The 17,790-nt window shown below is 39.0% G+C and overlaps 1 protein-coding gene across 1 annotated transcript in view; it reads right to left on the minus strand.

The window, feature by feature from the left end:
- Positions 1–1,438: 1,438 nt before the first annotated feature.
- mybl2a (v-myb avian myeloblastosis viral oncogene homolog-like 2a) overlaps positions 1,439–17,790 on the minus strand; it is a 29,491-nt gene continuing 13,139 nt past the window's right edge. The window contains exons 6-7 of the mRNA XM_073813022.1: positions 17,630–17,777; positions 1,439–6,265 (exon numbers count right to left, since the gene is read on the minus strand). Coding sequence (XP_073669123.1) covers positions 4,454–6,265; positions 17,630–17,777 — 1,960 coding nt within the window. The 3' untranslated portion in view covers positions 1,439–4,453. The remainder of the gene's footprint in view (positions 6,266–17,629; positions 17,778–17,790) is intronic.

The raw sequence follows: 17,790 nt of genomic DNA on the forward strand, positions 1-17,790 counted from the left end.
TGGACTAATCCTTTAAGATTTAAGTTAACATTTCAGTCAAGCGTTTAAAAACTTTTGACTGGTAATGTTTATCTGACACTTCTATACATGAGCTCTAAACCAGTGATGCACTGGAGCCATAAAAGACCAAATCCCTCATTACCATGTTGTAAACCAAATGGTATATAAAAATAAATTAATTAATGTGGGAAAAATGTAGTATTATTTAAATGGGGGAATAAATACATGTTGGGAAAAATAAATTTGTCTTAAAAAAAGATTAAAAAGGTATGTATATACAAATAAATAAATAGTTAATACAAAAATAAATTCAGGACTAAATGTGTTAAAATTTATTTATCAAGTCAAATCGTTTATACTTAATTTTTTCAATTTTAACTTCTACAGGTCTTGTCCTTTTTACAGCTAAGCTTTAATGTTGCTTTATTTTAAATTCAGAATAGCATTCTGATAAGAAATCTGATATGATCTGATTAAGTGTTACGAGATTAAAACTGATCAAGGCAAATTTCAGTTGAGGTGGTGCTACTGTACCTTGGGGTTTATGCACTATACATAAGGAGTCATTAGAGCGAGCTGTTGTTCATAGCTACACATAGTTGACCTCTGAGTCTAGCCTGATCTCATGAGAATTCGAACATATTTTACGAGTTGGCTAATTCGTATGAATTCATAGAAAGTTAATTGTGCAAAAAGTAGATTATTATAAAAATAATAATGAAACCACACCCTTAACACAAAGGCAAATTGAAGAAAAATATGGTTGCATGAATCAACCATCTCTTAAAATACATACGAACTGCCATAAGCCAACTGATTGAATTGTTCAGGATTACAAACAACGCTGTACATCAGTTATATTTTAAAGTACCCTTAACTTTAATGTGTCACATGAGACAACAGTTTAAATCAAGATATTTTACTAATATAGTTTGCATTGTCAATGTTATTTTTCGATGTATGAATGGAAAACTTTAATGGGGTAAATTGTTGTAAAAGAGGTCAGGTTTTTAAATGTTTCTATGATTATGTTTCTCCTTCAGATGGGAAAGTGTTAATAATGTACAGTAAAGTCTTGTTCAGTTCATCACCATGAATAAATGTTTAATTCAATTGATGTGGTCTGCTTTCTTTTAAGTTTAGAAGAAAGTGTTACTACTGCTCCTCATAAAATTACTCATTTGTGTTATGATGTTGTTATAGGGCTTTATGACTATTTTATTAACTGCAAATAGGCTTGCCGCGATAGTCGGTGAAACGGTGATAACCGGTGCTTTAGCCTCTCACCGGTTATATCACTTGCCCACCGCGACACCGTCTTTCACCGTCGTTTTGATATTTTCGTGTAATTAAATCATTTAGTTTCGTTAGAGAGAGCAAACACTAACAACTGAATGTGTTTGTTGTCTGAATTCAGCGGAGCTGAACGCGCGTCACGTCACAGAGCAGCAGGTGTCAGATTTCATTTATTTCTGTCAGAGTTTGCAAGGTGAGCTGACTGACCAGATGATGACAGAAGCTGCGTGCTTACTCGTTTTTGTTATAATATACATATATGATGTTTAATATAAGCGAGATTGTTTTGTTGTGTTTTTCATCAAGAAAAATATTAAACCCATCATTCAAGCAGCGCTTTTATGGAGAAGTAGCCGGTTGTTCTGCTTGGGACTGGCGGGTTCTTTGAGAATTACCTGCGCACATTGACTCAAGCACTTAAGTAAACCAGCTGTTGCACTCGAATTGCACGCAAATTCATAGGCGATTTAACGCAGCTTACGCAAGCGCTGCATTTAAACAGTTGCGTAATTCAAAAGTGAAAGTAAAATGTGCACGTCTGCATGCGCATTTATAAGCCCCTCCCACTCGGTGAAACCGGGATCACCGAGTTTGTGACGCGCCGATTAACCGGTGGGAAAATTACGTCACCGCGGCAACCCTAACTGCAATGTATCAATGTTTATCACTTTAATTGACCTAGGAGAACAATGATGTGGTGAAACAACAAGTGGTTTATGTACAAATGTGAAAACAAGAGAAGTCAAAGTGCAAAAACACAATACAGATCATCATCACTCCCCAAAGTTAAACGTAAGCAACAGGGGAAGTGTTTTAACATGCTATAATCAATTATCTAGATGGTATTTTGAGCTAAAACTTCACATATGTGCACTGGGGACACCAAAGATTTATTTAACATCCCAAAAAATTATTGTGACATGTCCCCTTTAATATAGTGTTATCCAGCATAAACAATACATCAATCCTGACATTTTTACTGGCTACTCTACACAGAAAACCAGAACACCACACAGACTTTAACAAAGATTTCTATTTTCAATTTCAAATACTGTAGTATTTGCCACAGATAATGAAACATCAAAAACCTTCCCCCTAAGAACAGCTATCAAACACAAAGAAATATAATTTTTTTACCAGTTCAGCATCTACAAAACCCAGCATCATCTGAACTCAATCAAATATGATATCTTCTCAACATTGTCTGCTCCAAACTGATAAAATAATAGAAAAGTAACACACACACACACACTACTCCACTTTATTTTTGTCTCAACTGTTACACTATTAACCATGAAATGCACGAGTGTTTCCACAATCATTATTACATATTTGGGTATTTAGTGACCTGATAAACTGAACTACCAAAATAGTACAAAACGTACTGTTATGAACCTATAGGTGTATCTGCAATATTCCTGTGTTTGTGTGTCCCTCTCTAGGAAGAAACATCCTGAATCATAAGTCCCAAATTTAATTCAATAAATATTTTCTTCATTGTTCAACTTCACTACTTTTCTCCGAGTCTTTCATGTTGCACCCTTTCCCCTAGACTGGGCGTAACATGAAATTGGGGGCTCGTCCGTTGGGTAAATATTTTATAAGCCATAGCTATTTTGTTGGTTTATTTTTTGTTTGTGTTTGCCTGGGGTTTTTCCTTTTGTGAGGGATGAAATATAGAGATTGGCATGACATCAAAGTTTGAACTTGAAATATTTACGGTTGCGCCCACTGAAGAGCAATTTGAAAAATGTCGTAAAGACGATCTGCTGTTAATCGCTGATTTCTTTGATATCATTGTACCTCGAAATGCGCTTAAAAGGGTGATTAAAGAGGCACTGCACACAGAGCTAGTAAAACAACAGATCTTGCCTGGGGAGAATGTGGTTACGGGTGTTGCATCTCCAGCACTATCTGAGGATTTGGACACTGTGGAGGCAGAGTTCAAGTCCGACGATGGGGCTTGCATAGATCCCGTTAATCCTTCACCGAAAGACCAGCTGTTGGAAATCCGGTTGAAAGAACTGGAACTGGAATTAGGCCGACAAAAATACCAAAGCCAACTGTTACACGTCCGAGCTGTTGAGCTTGAGACAAACCGAGATATCCGGCTGAAAGAGCTTGAACTTCAGCTAAAGTCTGAGCAGCCTCGGCATCCATCTTCTCCTGTGATACGGGGAAATATTCCTGTGGCGAGTCCAGTGAGTGCCTGCTCTTCTCTCCCTACGCCATCGCCTGCATTACCAGTAAGTCCTGATTTTGATGTTAGTAGGCAAATTTCGTTAGTTCCTACATTTCGCGAGAGTGAAGTTGATACGTATTTCACAGTTTTTGAGCGCATAATATTCAATAATCAATTCCAGAAAGATTAATTAAAGCATTTTTTTTGTATACTTTGGCCTTTTAGTTGTCATCCAACAGATGTTACAAATGTACAGGGTTGAAGTTCCACACTAATAATTTAGACAACATAATAGTAGGAGCACTGCAACTTTATTGACTAATTTCAGTCCATCCATCTAACCATTCAAAATTTCAAAAAACACATGTGAGAAGGTTTGGAGCCTATCCCAACATCTTGGGACAAAAGCAGGGTACACTCTGTATAGATGGTCACTCCATTGCAGGTCACTTACAGGCACACTTAAAGACCTGAGCCGAGGTATGCATTTAAGGCATGGGTGGGAAACCCTGGTCCTGGAGGGCCACTGTCCTGCAGAGTTTAGTTCCAACCCTAATTAAACACAACTAATTAAATAACTGTTTATTGGCTCATGTGAATGTATAGTCTGTTAACTAAAATGTTATAAACAGCCTGAATCCATCAACTCAAACCCATTGGCACAGAGAGGGGCCCTAAAACCTAAGAATCAAGAAAATGACCTTTAACACATCACCTCATTTCTAGTGAAAGTTATTATACTGCCATTTACTAGTAAAGAGCGGCAAACTACATGTTGATGATAATTATTAGTAATGGAAAGTGTCCTTTATAACTTTGAAATAATTAAGTATATTCGTATCACTTAAAGATACAATAACACATCAATTGAACTCATGATTTTACTTATGTTCAGTTAACTCAAAGGCTCATGTCAAAAAAAAAAATACATGTATGCATACAAAACACAGATGTACCAGAAAAACGGCTTAGAGTTTACTCCACAGTGATTTTTCCATTCTTCTTCAGATACTCTCTGTATAGCAGTAGGCGCTCTGTTGTGTGTTCTGGTAGTCTGTTTCTTCTAGCCCTTACAATACATAACGCTAAAGGAAACAGTCTTTTAAATCCTCCCGAAGACGCAGGAATGGTCAACAGTTTGCGACAAAGGCTTTGTAGCTTGGGGAAGCGGGTAGCTTCCCTCCAAAATGTTTGGATGCAGGCATCTTCCTTCAACAAGGGCTCAGCCAAGTACAGATCCAGCTCAGAATCTTTCGTTGCCTCTTTAGTAAGCATCATACCATTATCATCTGCATCTGTTAAACAGCTTGTCTCCTCTGAACTTAATGATTCAGTTTTACTCAATGCAGTTTCTACAACTGAACAGGCACGGATGTTTGAAGGAGCAAACAGTGCGGTGCTCTTGACCATTTCCTTTCCATCGCTAAAGGGTCGGAGCTTGATTCGTGGGTCCAGCACGGTGGTGGCAATCAAGTCTTTTTGAAAAATCAAAGGTTGGAAGTGAGCACGAAGGCCAGAACGGAGGGCTGAGCAAAAAACGCTCAACTTTGTGGTCTTGGTCTCAAGAACTTTATCAAGTCCAATGATAGATGGAATGATGAGGGAGACAGTGATGCCATCATCCTGAAGAATCTGAACCGCTTCTTCAAAAGGCTCCAGTAAGCCAACAAAGTCCACTACTTGCTCACGAGTAATTTGGACAACTGGTGGACAAATTGTGCAGTCTTTTGTCCCAGTGCGAGCGTGATTCAATAGGGTCATCATCAAGGGCCACACTGACTCTTGCATTATTTCACGCATAATGATAATTGTAGAGTTCCAGGTAAAGCTTTCTGAGCTGTAAGGACTAGTCAGTGTGACTCCACAGTACTCTTCAAGAACTTCATTCCAGTAGGCACTGCGGCGAAAGAATGACACTACACTCTGTACCTCAAAGAGTATGTGCTCAACAACACTGGATTTCTTCAGCGCTTCCTTTATGACACAATGCAGCAGAGTTGTGATACAGTCCAGATGTTTGCTGGATGAAATTTCAACTTGAGAGAGATCATCCATCAAAACTTGATCATCAAGAAAATCCAAGAAATCACCCTCATCTGGATCATTTTTCTGTACAGAACCCATAATCTTGTAGTCACAGAAAAGATCATGTGTCGCAATGGTGTTCTTGGCCTCGTGGATAACACTGTAACCAATGTTATCGGGATACAGCCCATAGCTAAGAAGAATGGACTCCACTTCTCCTCCGACCTTAGACGTAAACTTCTTACATTGCAAATGGCGAAAGGCTACAAGAGGCCTATGAATGTTCCAATCATCATCAAGAAAATGCAACTGAACAGCCAGAAGCGGTTCAGCATATTCACTGGCCCAAATATCTGCAGTGATGTGAACAACATTACGCCCCCAACCACTCAAAGACACACAGTTCCTAAGCTGTTGAATCAGCTGTGGCTTGACAGTCTTCTCCACAGCATCATATAGTAGAAAATCCACAGTGCGCTGTGACAGTTGTGGGTATTGAGGTCCGATCAAAGTCATTAATTTACGAAACCCGGAACCTTCAGAAATGTTAAGGGGTAGCATGTCCTCAGCAATCATCTGCAACATTGCATCTACAAATTCCTTATGCTCTGGCTGCACAACGAAATTATGACTCCTGGAGCTGGAGGGTGAACCTATACGCAAGTTTGGGAAGATAGGAGGACTGTTTGCACTTTTGTCTTTTTCTAAAGCCTTCTTCTTGTTTTCCTTTACCTTGGGCAATTGTTCTGTGCTGGAACTTGACTGTAGGATAAAAACAAAAACAAAATAAGAAAACTTGATGAACTGGCATTAAATATTCAAAACGTTAATTAAGCCCTTTTCACATAGAGATTCTGGAAAATACATGAAAAAATGCATTCTGGAATTTTACGGGATTGTTAGATTTTTTGTTCATTCACACTGCCATGATTTGCCGGCATCTGCAAGGTCCCGAAAAGACATGTGACCTCTGTTTAAAGTCCTGGACTTTCTTCTACGCAGTGTCTGAAGTTTGCATATTATTTATTATTTCTCTTTCCAGAAAAAACTCGCGTACATTTTTGTTTATGATAAGACTACAAAGGAGCGCGTGAACGCATAGTTCTATGCTGGTGAATGATCTCAGCTTCAAAGTGGATATTTGACGAGCTCCCTAATCTCTGCTTTAATACAGTTTTCAGACATTTCTCATCGTGATTGTTTATATGCATTTAAAACCCGCATTTTGAGGAGCTGAACGATTTATCTTGTTGGGATGACACGCGGGGATTTTCGTTTATTATAGCTCAAATGAGCATGTGATATTGTTTTATGCTGCTGAATGATCTCAGTTTCAACGCAGTAAGTGACAAGCAAACTTACCTGATATCTGCTTCAGTCCAGTTTGCTGACATTTCTCGTCGTGAATGTTGTAAATCCCTCATTTTAAAGAGTTGAACCAACTTCAAATTGCCATGACACGCGCGTCCTCACTACGGCACACATGCCGTTTATGCGTCTCATTTATCATTTCCTGATAAATGCTTTAATCTAGTTCGCGACATTTCTCGTTGTGAATGTTGATCTCTCATTTTAAAGAGCTGAACCATATTATAACTTTTGTTGTACGACACGCCCATTACGGCATTGTTTCGGCTTCTTGTTCACACAAAGGGTTTTCCATGTATCTTACTAGGTCCTCTTTCCGGCAACGATCTCAGATTATTTACGGGACGTGTTTGTGTCTGGCAATTTTATGGGTATTTTCTGGGACCAAAGGTCTGTGTGAATGGGGTATTAGTTCTACACAATCAATCTGAAAAATTAGCAGAATTACGATTACGGGTACAATAATTAACACTTCTGTTGAAAGTTGCAATTACAGATATCCACTTTGGACTGTGTGAGGAAACCGAAGTACTAAGAGTAAACCCACGCTGACACCCTCACAGACAAATACATGACTGTCAACACTGTTACTCCACCTCAGAATTGAGTTTGACACTTAGAGAATTGACATAGTATAATTCAGACAACAAGAAAACATTATTTTCAGATATATAAGACTTATATTATACAAGACTTAATATTATATTGTTAAGGCCTGTAATATCTTGTGATCCATGACAATAAAGGACCAAATATTCAAATATTTAAAAAATATAACAATCTAAAAAAGTCAAAAAAATAAAAAAGGAGGTACTTTAGGCAAGGCAAGGCAAGTTTATTTGTATAGCACATTTCATACACAGAGGTCATTCAAAGTGCTTTACACAGAAATGAGAAAACAATATATAAAAAAGAAAAAGAAAAAGTAAAAATAAGATTTACACGATAAGATCACAATAAAGACAAAGATACATGAGAATTTAAAATAACAATTAAAGAAAATAAATGTGATTTTAATAAAACAGTTTAAAATGTTAAAAAGAATAAAACAGGAGTAAAAGTGACTTGAGTTAAAGGTGCAGTCAGTGTGAAGCAGCACAGTGCTCATTCAGTAAATGCAGAGTTAAACAGATGTGTTTTTAATCTAGATTTAAAAGTGTTTACTGTTGAAGCACATCTGATCTCTTCTGAAAGCTGATTCCAGCTAGAGGTGGCATAAAAGCTAAATGCTGATGCACCTTGTTTTGAGTGAACCCTTGGTATTTCTAACTGACCGGATCCTAATGATCTGAGTAATCTGTTAGGTTTATATTCAGTTAGCATATCTGTCATGTATTTGGGTCCTAAGCCATGAAGTGATTTATAAACGAGAAACAATACTTTAAAATCTATTCTAAATGTAACAGGAAGCCAGTGTAAGGACCTGAGGACTGGAGTGATGTGCTCAGATTTTTTGGTTCTGGTCAGAATTCTGGCAGCAGCATTCTGTATGAGCTGCAGCTGTCTAATGGTCTTTTTGGGGATCCCCGTAAGGAGTCCATTGCAGTAATCCACCCTGCTGGTGATGAAAGCATGAACAAGTTTCTCTAAGTCCTGTCTTGAGACAAAACATCTAATTCTGGCAATATTTCTGAGATGGTAGTAAGCTGATTTGCTTATCGCTTTCACGTGACTACTGAAATTAAGGTCAGACTCTAAAATTACACCAAGATTTCTGACTTTATTTTGTGTCTTTAGACCCCTAGAGTCAAGGTATGTGTTAACTTTGAGAGTTTCATCTTTATTTCCAAATACAATGACTTCGGTTTTGTCTTTGTTTAACTGGAGGAAGTTTTGACGCATCCAACAGTTAATTTCATCAATGCATTTACATAGAGAGTCAATGGGGCTGTAGTCATTGGGTGAAAGGGCTAAGTATATCTGGGTGTCATCTGCATAGCTGTGGTAAGCAATTTGGTTCTTTTTCATTATTTGACCAAGTGGGAGCATATACAAATTAAACAGAAGCGGTGCAAGAATTGAACCCTGTGGGACTCCACATGTCATGGATGTCCACTCAGATTTATGGTTACCTATGTTCACATAGTAACCTCTTCCTTGTAGGTATGTTTTAAACCATTTGAGAACCATCCCAGAGAGCCCTACCCAGTTTTCCAGTCTATGTAAGAGTATGATGTGATCTACTGTGTCAAAGGCAGCACTAAGATCTAGTAGCACCAGCACTGATATTTTACCTGAATCAGAGTTTAAGCGAATATCATTTATTATCTTTATGAGCACTGTCTCTGTGCTGTGATGCTGACGGAAACCAGATTGAAAGTTGTCCAGATAGCCATTTGAGTTTAAGAATTTGTTCAGCTGATTGAAAACAACCTTTTCAACGATCTTGCTTATAAACGGAAGATTTGAGATAGGTCTGTAGTTGCTAAGTATGGTTTTGTCTAGGTTACTCTTTTTTAGGAGAGGCTTTACAACTGCTGTTTTTAATGACTCTGGAAAAGTGCCTGTGATCAGAGAGGTGTTTACTATTTTTAAGAGGTCAGTTTCTAAGCAGTTAAGCACCTTTTTGAGAAAAGATGTGGGGAGAGTGTCAAGGCTGCAAGTTGATGCTTTAAGATGTTGTACTGTTTCTTCCAAGGTTTTTATATCAATTATGTCAAATTCTGAGAGAATGGCTAATTTCTGAGGTTGTTGCAATGATATCTGACTGACCACAGTACAATTTGAGGTCGTATTGATTGCCATTCTGATATTACTGATCTTCTCAGAGAAAAACTTAGCAAACTCATTGCATTTGTTGTCAGAGAGCATTTCACTAGGAACTTGATTTGGGGGGTTTGTTAGTCTCTCTACAGTAGCAAAAAGAGTGCGAGTGTGGTTTATGTTGTTATTTATAATATTGGAGAAGAAGGTCTGTCTAGCTGTGCCTAGTTCTACATTGAAAGCACGAAGACTGTCCTTATAGATGCTATAATGTACTTCAAGTTTTGTTTTCCGCCACATACGTTCAGCTTTTCTGCAAGTTCTTTTCATGTGCAGTACTGCTGTTGTGTTTCTCCAGGGTGCTCTACGTCTGCCAGTGATCACCCTGACCTTAACTGGAGCTATACCATCAATAGCATCTTTAACTTTTATGTTAAAGTTTTCAAGGAGAACATCAACAGAGTCTGCGGATATGTTTGGCAACATTGACATAGCATTCATAAATACCTCACTGGTGTTCTCATTTATGAACCTTTTTTTGATATAGACAGATCTAGCATCAGTGGCAGGACAGATCAATAAATCAAAGTAAACACAGAAATGGTCAGATAGCGCTTCATCCTTGATTACAGTGGATGAAATGTTTAGACCCTTGCTAATGAGCAGATCAAGAGTGTGTCCCCGATTGTGTGTAGGACCTTGCACGTGCTGGGTCAGATCAAAAGTGTTTAAAACATTTAACAGTTCAATCGCAGTATTGTTTTCTGAATTGTCTATATGAATATTGAAATCTCCAGCAATAACAAAATAATCAAATTCAGAGGAAATTGTTGATAAAAGTTCTGTGAATTCATCAACAAATGCTGAGGTGTATTTGGGAGGTCTATAAATAATTGTAAACAGAAAGCGTGGTGTACCTTTTAGAGCAATACACAAATATTCAAAAGACTGGTAATCACCAAGTAACACTTGCTTGCATTGAAAGGCATCTTTGAATAAAGCAGCTATTCCTCCACCCCTTCTAACAGCTCTACAGACATTTATAAAGGTAAAGTTGGGTGGGGCTGATTCATTGAGGACTGTAGCGCTGCAGCTGTCATCTAACCAAGTTTCATTTAGAAACATAAAGTCCAGGTTGTTAGTGGTGATAAGATCATTAACTAAAAAGGATTTGTTCTTTAGTGAACGGATGTTCAGAAGTGCTAACTTAACAGTAACTGGTTTTGGAACTGTATCAATCTCAGAATGACGTATAATAGGCAGTAGATTAGATAGAATTGCTGTGCGGCTGGAGACGGCCTTCATCTTTCTATCACATGTCAGGACAGAGATAGGGAAAGCTAAAGGGACATCGGGCGCCCGCTTGTTCTTAAAATATTTTTGATTGTTACTGCTGACGTAGCGGGAACCCAACACACATCAGTTACCAGTGCTGTTCGCAGATGAGGGCTGGTGTGATCCCTGACGTTGAGGCAGAGGTCGGAGTGCTCTCTGAGATGGAGGGGGAGGGCGGGCTGGGCCCGAAGGCTTTGGTGGTTGAGGAGCCCGCCGTTTCTTGGTTGATATTTGGGGACTCGCAGCAATAGAGTGGGAGAGCTTTGTTCCAGCAGATACCAGTTTTTCCATTTTCTCTGAAAAGCCCAGAAGTGGTGATGTTGGAGAGAGGGAGAGAGAGTGTGACGACATCAGCTGTGATTCTAGTGTTCCTGAAGGCTGTGAGGGAGTGTTATCATTCCTCTGGTCATTATCAACAGAAACGTCCTTGGGTGTTGATTCACAATCCAGCTGTAGCGAGGTCTGTGGGCAGGGCTCAGCCTGAGCTGTGTCTGTGAACAGTAGTTGTGACTGCTGAGTTTTATCCTTGTCATCTGAATGTCCATCCAGATGCTGGTGTAAAATCCTGTGGTCATTTCCGCTGTTCAGTAGTGGACTGGCACACTCAGCTGATGGATGATGCATGGAGAAAAAGATATTGTCTTTAAGCAACCTAGCACCTAGTTTGTTTGGGTGGATACCATCTGTGTTAAAAAGTTGCCTTTGACTCCAGAAGATATTGAAATTGTCAATGAAATTCAGTCCTCTCATGGTGCAGGTTTTTTGCAGCCATGAATTTAAGCTTAGTAGACGAGAAAACATATTTGTTCCTCGGGCTGGAAGAGGTCCACTGATGAAAAATTGAACTTTCAGTCTTGTAAGTGTTTCAAAAAGTTCATTGAAATCCCCCTTAAGGAGCTCAGACTGCTCTTTTCGAATATCATTCTTTCCCACATGTATGACAATCCGACTGACAGACTTATGTTTCATCAGAATGTTGCAAAGTTCCTTGTTAACATCAGAAACCGTTGTCCGAGGAAAACAGTATGTACGGGTAGCCTTGCTTTCAAAGTTTCTGATAATATTGTCACCCACTATCAGCGTGTTTGGCTCGGCTGCTGTCTGAGCGAAGCGCCGCTGCCTATATGATGTTGAGCGTCTGTTAGCTCTGTAAGCTACAGGCTGACGTGATCTGTGTCCATTAACATTTGGGGATTCTTCACCCAAACTCATTAGTGCTTCAAATCTATTTTCAAGCCGTACAGGGGGTGGTAGAATACCAATATTGGCTACTCGAGTTGTACCCATATCTGGGGTAGATGATGCTAATGCAGCAATTTGTGACACTCGTGACAGTCTAATGTCTTGAGCACTTTTGGGTCTCGCACCCTGTTTATGCCATCGGTTTGTGTCCTCAATTTCTTTAGGTTTCTCTGAGCTCACTATGACCTGTTTAAAAGCATTAGGTTCACAGGACTCACCAGCTTTATGTTGAGAAGGACCACGATGAAGCTCCGCTGTATGTTCTGGCAGGGTCGGCAGCGCCACAAGTAACTTTGTTTCGAGAACTGCAATCTTTTGTAAAAGTCTGTGGCAATTTGAGCAGCAGGTGGATTTATATCCAGAAGAAGGCATTCTTTCTTCTTTTCTTCTGTTTGAGTGTGGGCAGCTGTGTTGTCCTGTTTTAGGATTGTCAGCTGCCGGCAATAGCAGACTGCTAGACCGCTTTGACAAAATCCCCAAGTTGTTGAATGTTCCAAATATCAATATAGTTCCAGGAATTTGTAGTTTTAGTGTGAGTGCCCAATTGTTTAGTTTGAGCACTGTGCTGAACTGCTGGTAGTTGAATCAAAAGATAAAAGCGAAAAAGCAAAAGCGCAAAGCACAGAGCGCAAGTAAAAGCGTCCGAACAGTAGCGAAGCAGGAAGTACTTTAGACACCAAATGTATGTAATAATAAAAATGTATGTAATAATATATTTTAGAGCTCAACCAAAGTGCGTTTTTTGGGCCGATGCCAATAAAGATATTAGGGAGTAAAAAAGACAGATAATGATATACCGGTATAAAAACAATATTTTTTGTGTATATTATAATACAGTACACATATACTACATTATATTATACTACTCAAACTGGGAGCCATGGCCCACAGGGGGGCCGCGAATGAGTTTTATGACATTTTATAAAATACATAAAATTATCATACATTCTTTGTAATTAAACCTCCGAAAATTATGCTACTAACCAACAGCAATACATTGTATAGGGGTGGGCCGGTTTGTAATTTTTTTTACCGCGGTCGGTAATCAACAAATTCCTGCGGTTTTGCGGTTTATTGGCAAGGCAACGAGTTAAATAACATGATTTATTTATCTTCAATACAAAACACGTGCAGATTACTTAAGGAACATGTAAAGTGAATATTATTTCCTTCCACATTTCTTCAATTTCAACATTCAACAGCTTGAACAATTACCGTATTTTCCGCACTATAAGGCGCACTTAAAAGCCTTTAATTTTCTCAAAAAACGACAGTGCGCCTTATAATCCGGTGCGCCTTATATATGGATCAAGCGCTGCATTTTTATATATGAAAAAAATTCAGCGCTTTCAGCATTACGGCTAACGTAGTCAGTAAACACAGGTACTGTGCTTTCTCACAGACTGTTTCTTTTACTACGTGTTTACTGAATTAGTAGAAAAGTTCCCCTCCACATTTTGAGCAAGGCTGTGAGATATTGTTAATATGCACATTAACATTTAAACAACGTTACTATTGGAGTGAACGGAGTTGTCAGAATCCTTAATAAAGTTTGACTTTATCTGACTGTTTTGTTGACATTCCCTTTAGCACAGCTCCATCTAGTAGATCTAGATGTCCATCTAGTAGCAAACCCAGTCAAACGTTTGACTGCAGTATCTTCTATTCTATGCGCCTTATTATCCGGTGCGCCCTATATATGAAAACAGTTCTAAAATAGGTCATTAAATGAAGGTGCGCCTTATAATCCGGTGCGCCTTATAGTGCGGAAAATACGGTAATATTATCAGTTGAAAAAAAATGTTAACGCATTGTGCGTGTCCACACGTCCTACAGACATTTCGCCACTTTTCTATCCTTAATTTGTGAATAGCCTGTAAATGACACAAATTATTGCTGCCCTGATGGTCTGGTAAAATAACCATTTGTATGAGAAATCACTTGTACTGCATACGTGTCCGTGCTTGAGTATAGCTGGGAAGCTGCACTGAGACGCTTGTGTGTGCGCAAGATGACGCGGTCCGTCTGTCTCGCGCGCGCCTGGGCAGTCCGCCTCTGTTGCGCGTGCTTGGACAGAACGCTTCTGTCCTCGACCCTTACCTAAACATCTGTCTTTTTCCACAAACAGAGAAAGAAGACGCAAAAGCAAAACTTTTTGAAATGTGTCCTGCTTTAGAAATGGCCACTGTTGTAGGCTAGATGAAAAGAGACAATCTAACCTCTTTGGATATTATTTGGACTGATCGCGTGCTCTTTATGTTGCGTGAAAATTTGATAATGTATGAAACCTGATTCTGTTGTTGATCTGTTGCGGTTGTTTGCACGTTCAAATTAGATAAAATGTTTGTATTACTTTTAACGAGTGACAGACAACGTCACCTGTATTTCTACTCAATGACAATTTAATATTAAAATCATATCAGTTAATGTTCAGTTAACAAGTTGCGGTTGTTAACAAGCTGCGTGTACAAGCTGTTTCCAGCACACAATGTTTTTTTTTGCGGTTATGACGGTGAGGAGCTCAGACCCGCAGCATGGGTCACGTGACCGCGGTATGGCGGTAATCCGGTTACCGCCCCAGGCCTAACATTGTATAATTTAATATGTTTGTTTATTTAAAAATGTAAAAAGAAATTCTGTCACACATTTTCTTTAGGGGGGCCGTAAAGGTATGCACTGTACACAAAGGGGGCCACACGCGAAAAAGTTTTAGAACCACTACATTAACAGAATATATATTGCGCCAAAAGTTTTGGGACACCTGCCTTTATATGCACATGTACCTGAATGAAATCCCATTCTTAAAGGCGCAAAAGAGGATGTTTCCGCCGACTGAGAATCCAAAGACCGTTACGTTTTTTAAATGAGCGCATGCGTAAGAACAGCCTCCCGCCTTCACAGCTCATTTCTAGGGAACGCCTTCCAAAACTCGTGCACGAATATTTGAACACGAGTGTTTATTTAACACCGGCATATGCTGTGTCGCGTCAGTGGATTCATTATGTGAAATGATGATAATAAACACATAAGACCTAAAGTTAGATCATTCGACGCTACTCCCATTTCAACTAGCATGTAGCAGACTGGTCACTGCCTTACAACTACAGTACACAAACAACGTCAATATACCTGAATAACAGTACAACAATAATTATTCCCCAAAGAAAGAATTTTCGAGAAGAATTTTTGCGAACTGCGCGTCTGTATTGACACCTCTCTGTTCCTTCATTGCTCTCCAGTGTTGAAATGTTTCTCCAATAACGACTCTGGTTACATTAAGTTACGTTCTTCTGACAATTTTCTCCTCTTCTCAGCGACTTAAAGTCTTTTACGTCCTCCTTCGGGGTTTCTTCTCTTCCGTGGTGCAAATTCGAGGAGGAAAGCAGGAGCGACAATGAAAACAAACCGAAACTTAAGACGGAGTTTCATGCGCTATGCGCATGCGTCACTCGTGTAAAGCTACTGGAGCGCACACGTCTCTCACAAGGAACGTAATGGCAGTGATTGACAAGCCAGAGGGCCAATCGCTCATGCGATGATTACGTCAACGAATGGCTGATGTTTTTAAGGCCCTACCTTATTCACAAATGACATATATTAAATGTATTACTTTCAGTGCACCTAATAAATAGTCTTTTATCATTTAGTAAAGACAGTTTCCACTAATATTGCAAAAATGTATTAAACAAACATCCTCTTTTCCACCTTTAATCCCTAGGATTTTATATGCAGCTATAACAGCTTCAATTCTTCTTGGAAGACTTTCTACAAGGTCAGGAGTGCATTTATGGGAATTTTTGACTATTCTTCTAAAAGCACATTTGTAAGGTCAGACACTGATGGTCGATGAGAAGGCCTCGCTCGTAGTCTCTTGCAAGACGGAGAAGAGAGATTCGTCGCTCCAGAGAACACATCTCCACTGCTCTAGAGTCCAGTGGCGGCCTGCTTTACAACACTGCATCCGATGCTTTGCATAGACCTTGGTGATGTTAGGCTTGAATGCAGCTGCTCAGCCCTGGAAACCCTTTCATGAAGCTCTCTACACACTGTGCTTGTCTAACCTGAAGGCCACATGAAGATTGTAGGTCTGTAGTTATTGACTCTGCAGAAAGTTGCAGACTTCTGCGCACTGTGCACCTTAGCATGCACTGACCACGCTGTTTGATTTGACATGGCCTACCACTTCATGGCTAAGTTGCTGTTGTTCCCAATTGCTTCCATTTTGTTATAATACTAACAGTTGACTGTGGAATATTCAGTAGTGGGAAAATTTCACAAATGGATTTATTGCACAGTTGGCAACCACACTTGAATTCACAGAGCTCCTGAAAACGACCCATTCTTTCACGAATGTTTGAAGAGCTCTTTTCCAAAACGCTATAAATCCATTTCAATAGTTTTCAGAAAAAGTACATTTTTTACCTAGACCCACACATTTTGTGAATATTCAATTTATGCTGTTATAATGGATTTTTTGCTCAATCTGAACATGTTGAATAATGATTATTAAATCAAACAACAATATTGTTGATTATAAATTCAAAGTTAATTTTATTTTTTTTCAAAACACTATAAATCCATATATTTTTTCCATAAATGTATGTTTTTACTTTAAGAACAAAACAAAAAATAACAGAATATGCAACATATACTCAGGGACTGAGTAAAGTAAATTATTCAGATTGTGATATTGGAGCCAGTTACTTGCTATTACTCCCTCCACCATTTCAGTTTTCTCCTTAGCAGGGCATTAGGAACCCCTTTTGCTTGATATATTTCACCTCTCTCTCTCTCTCTCTCTCTCTCTCACAGTTGTTTTGTACTTTTGCACGACATTGGTCAATGTATCAAACGCCAGTCTGTCTATGAGCAGGCTATCGAACTATTCAGTACTTTTCATGTTACGTTAGCAGGCTTCTTCACAGGAAAAAAACTTTATCGCAAACGTACAAAACGGTATTAAACGAGCCAGTTCTGAAACGAAAGTTGTACATACCAAACACTTTGATGAAGATCGCCTTGCAAACGGGTACCTTCTCCGGGTGCATAACATGACATTAATCCGCCATTGGATTGCGTCGAACGCTCATCGAGTTCTGATTGGTCGAGAGGATCAATCGCGTTTAGGCTAAAAATAGGCTCGGCGCTTATCGCGTTTTGGAAAAGAACGGCATCTTGTACCTACATTTTAACAAGGAAATGTAATGATTTGACATAAAACATTCATGGAGCAGTGAATAGGTTCAGTACACAGCCAAATGACAATGTCATTTTTTTTTTTAAATGGCGTTTATCGCGTTTTGGAAAAGAGCTCTTCGTTTGTAAAAGCTGTCTGCATGCTTAGGTGATTGATTTCATACACCCGAGACAATCGAAGTGATTGGAAAACCTGGATTTGATCATTTGGAGGGATGTCCCAAAATTTTAGTGTGTGTGAAATGGCGGAGAAAGAGTTATAAAGAAATATATAAAACATACCTTGTCTTGACTTGTGGAAGTAAATGTTTGTTTTACTGGTAGGTAGAATTCAAGATCACTCAAATCAATGTCTTCCATTTTATAGATGCCCCTTTCCATTTTACGCTTTATGGTTGCGTACCAATGGTTTTTGATGGAATTATCAGTCCTAAAAAACATCA

The sequence above is a fragment of the Paramisgurnus dabryanus genome, chromosome 21 (assembly GCF_030506205.2).
Source record: "Paramisgurnus dabryanus chromosome 21, PD_genome_1.1, whole genome shotgun sequence".
Lineage (NCBI taxonomy): Eukaryota > Metazoa > Chordata > Actinopteri > Cypriniformes > Cobitidae > Paramisgurnus > Paramisgurnus dabryanus.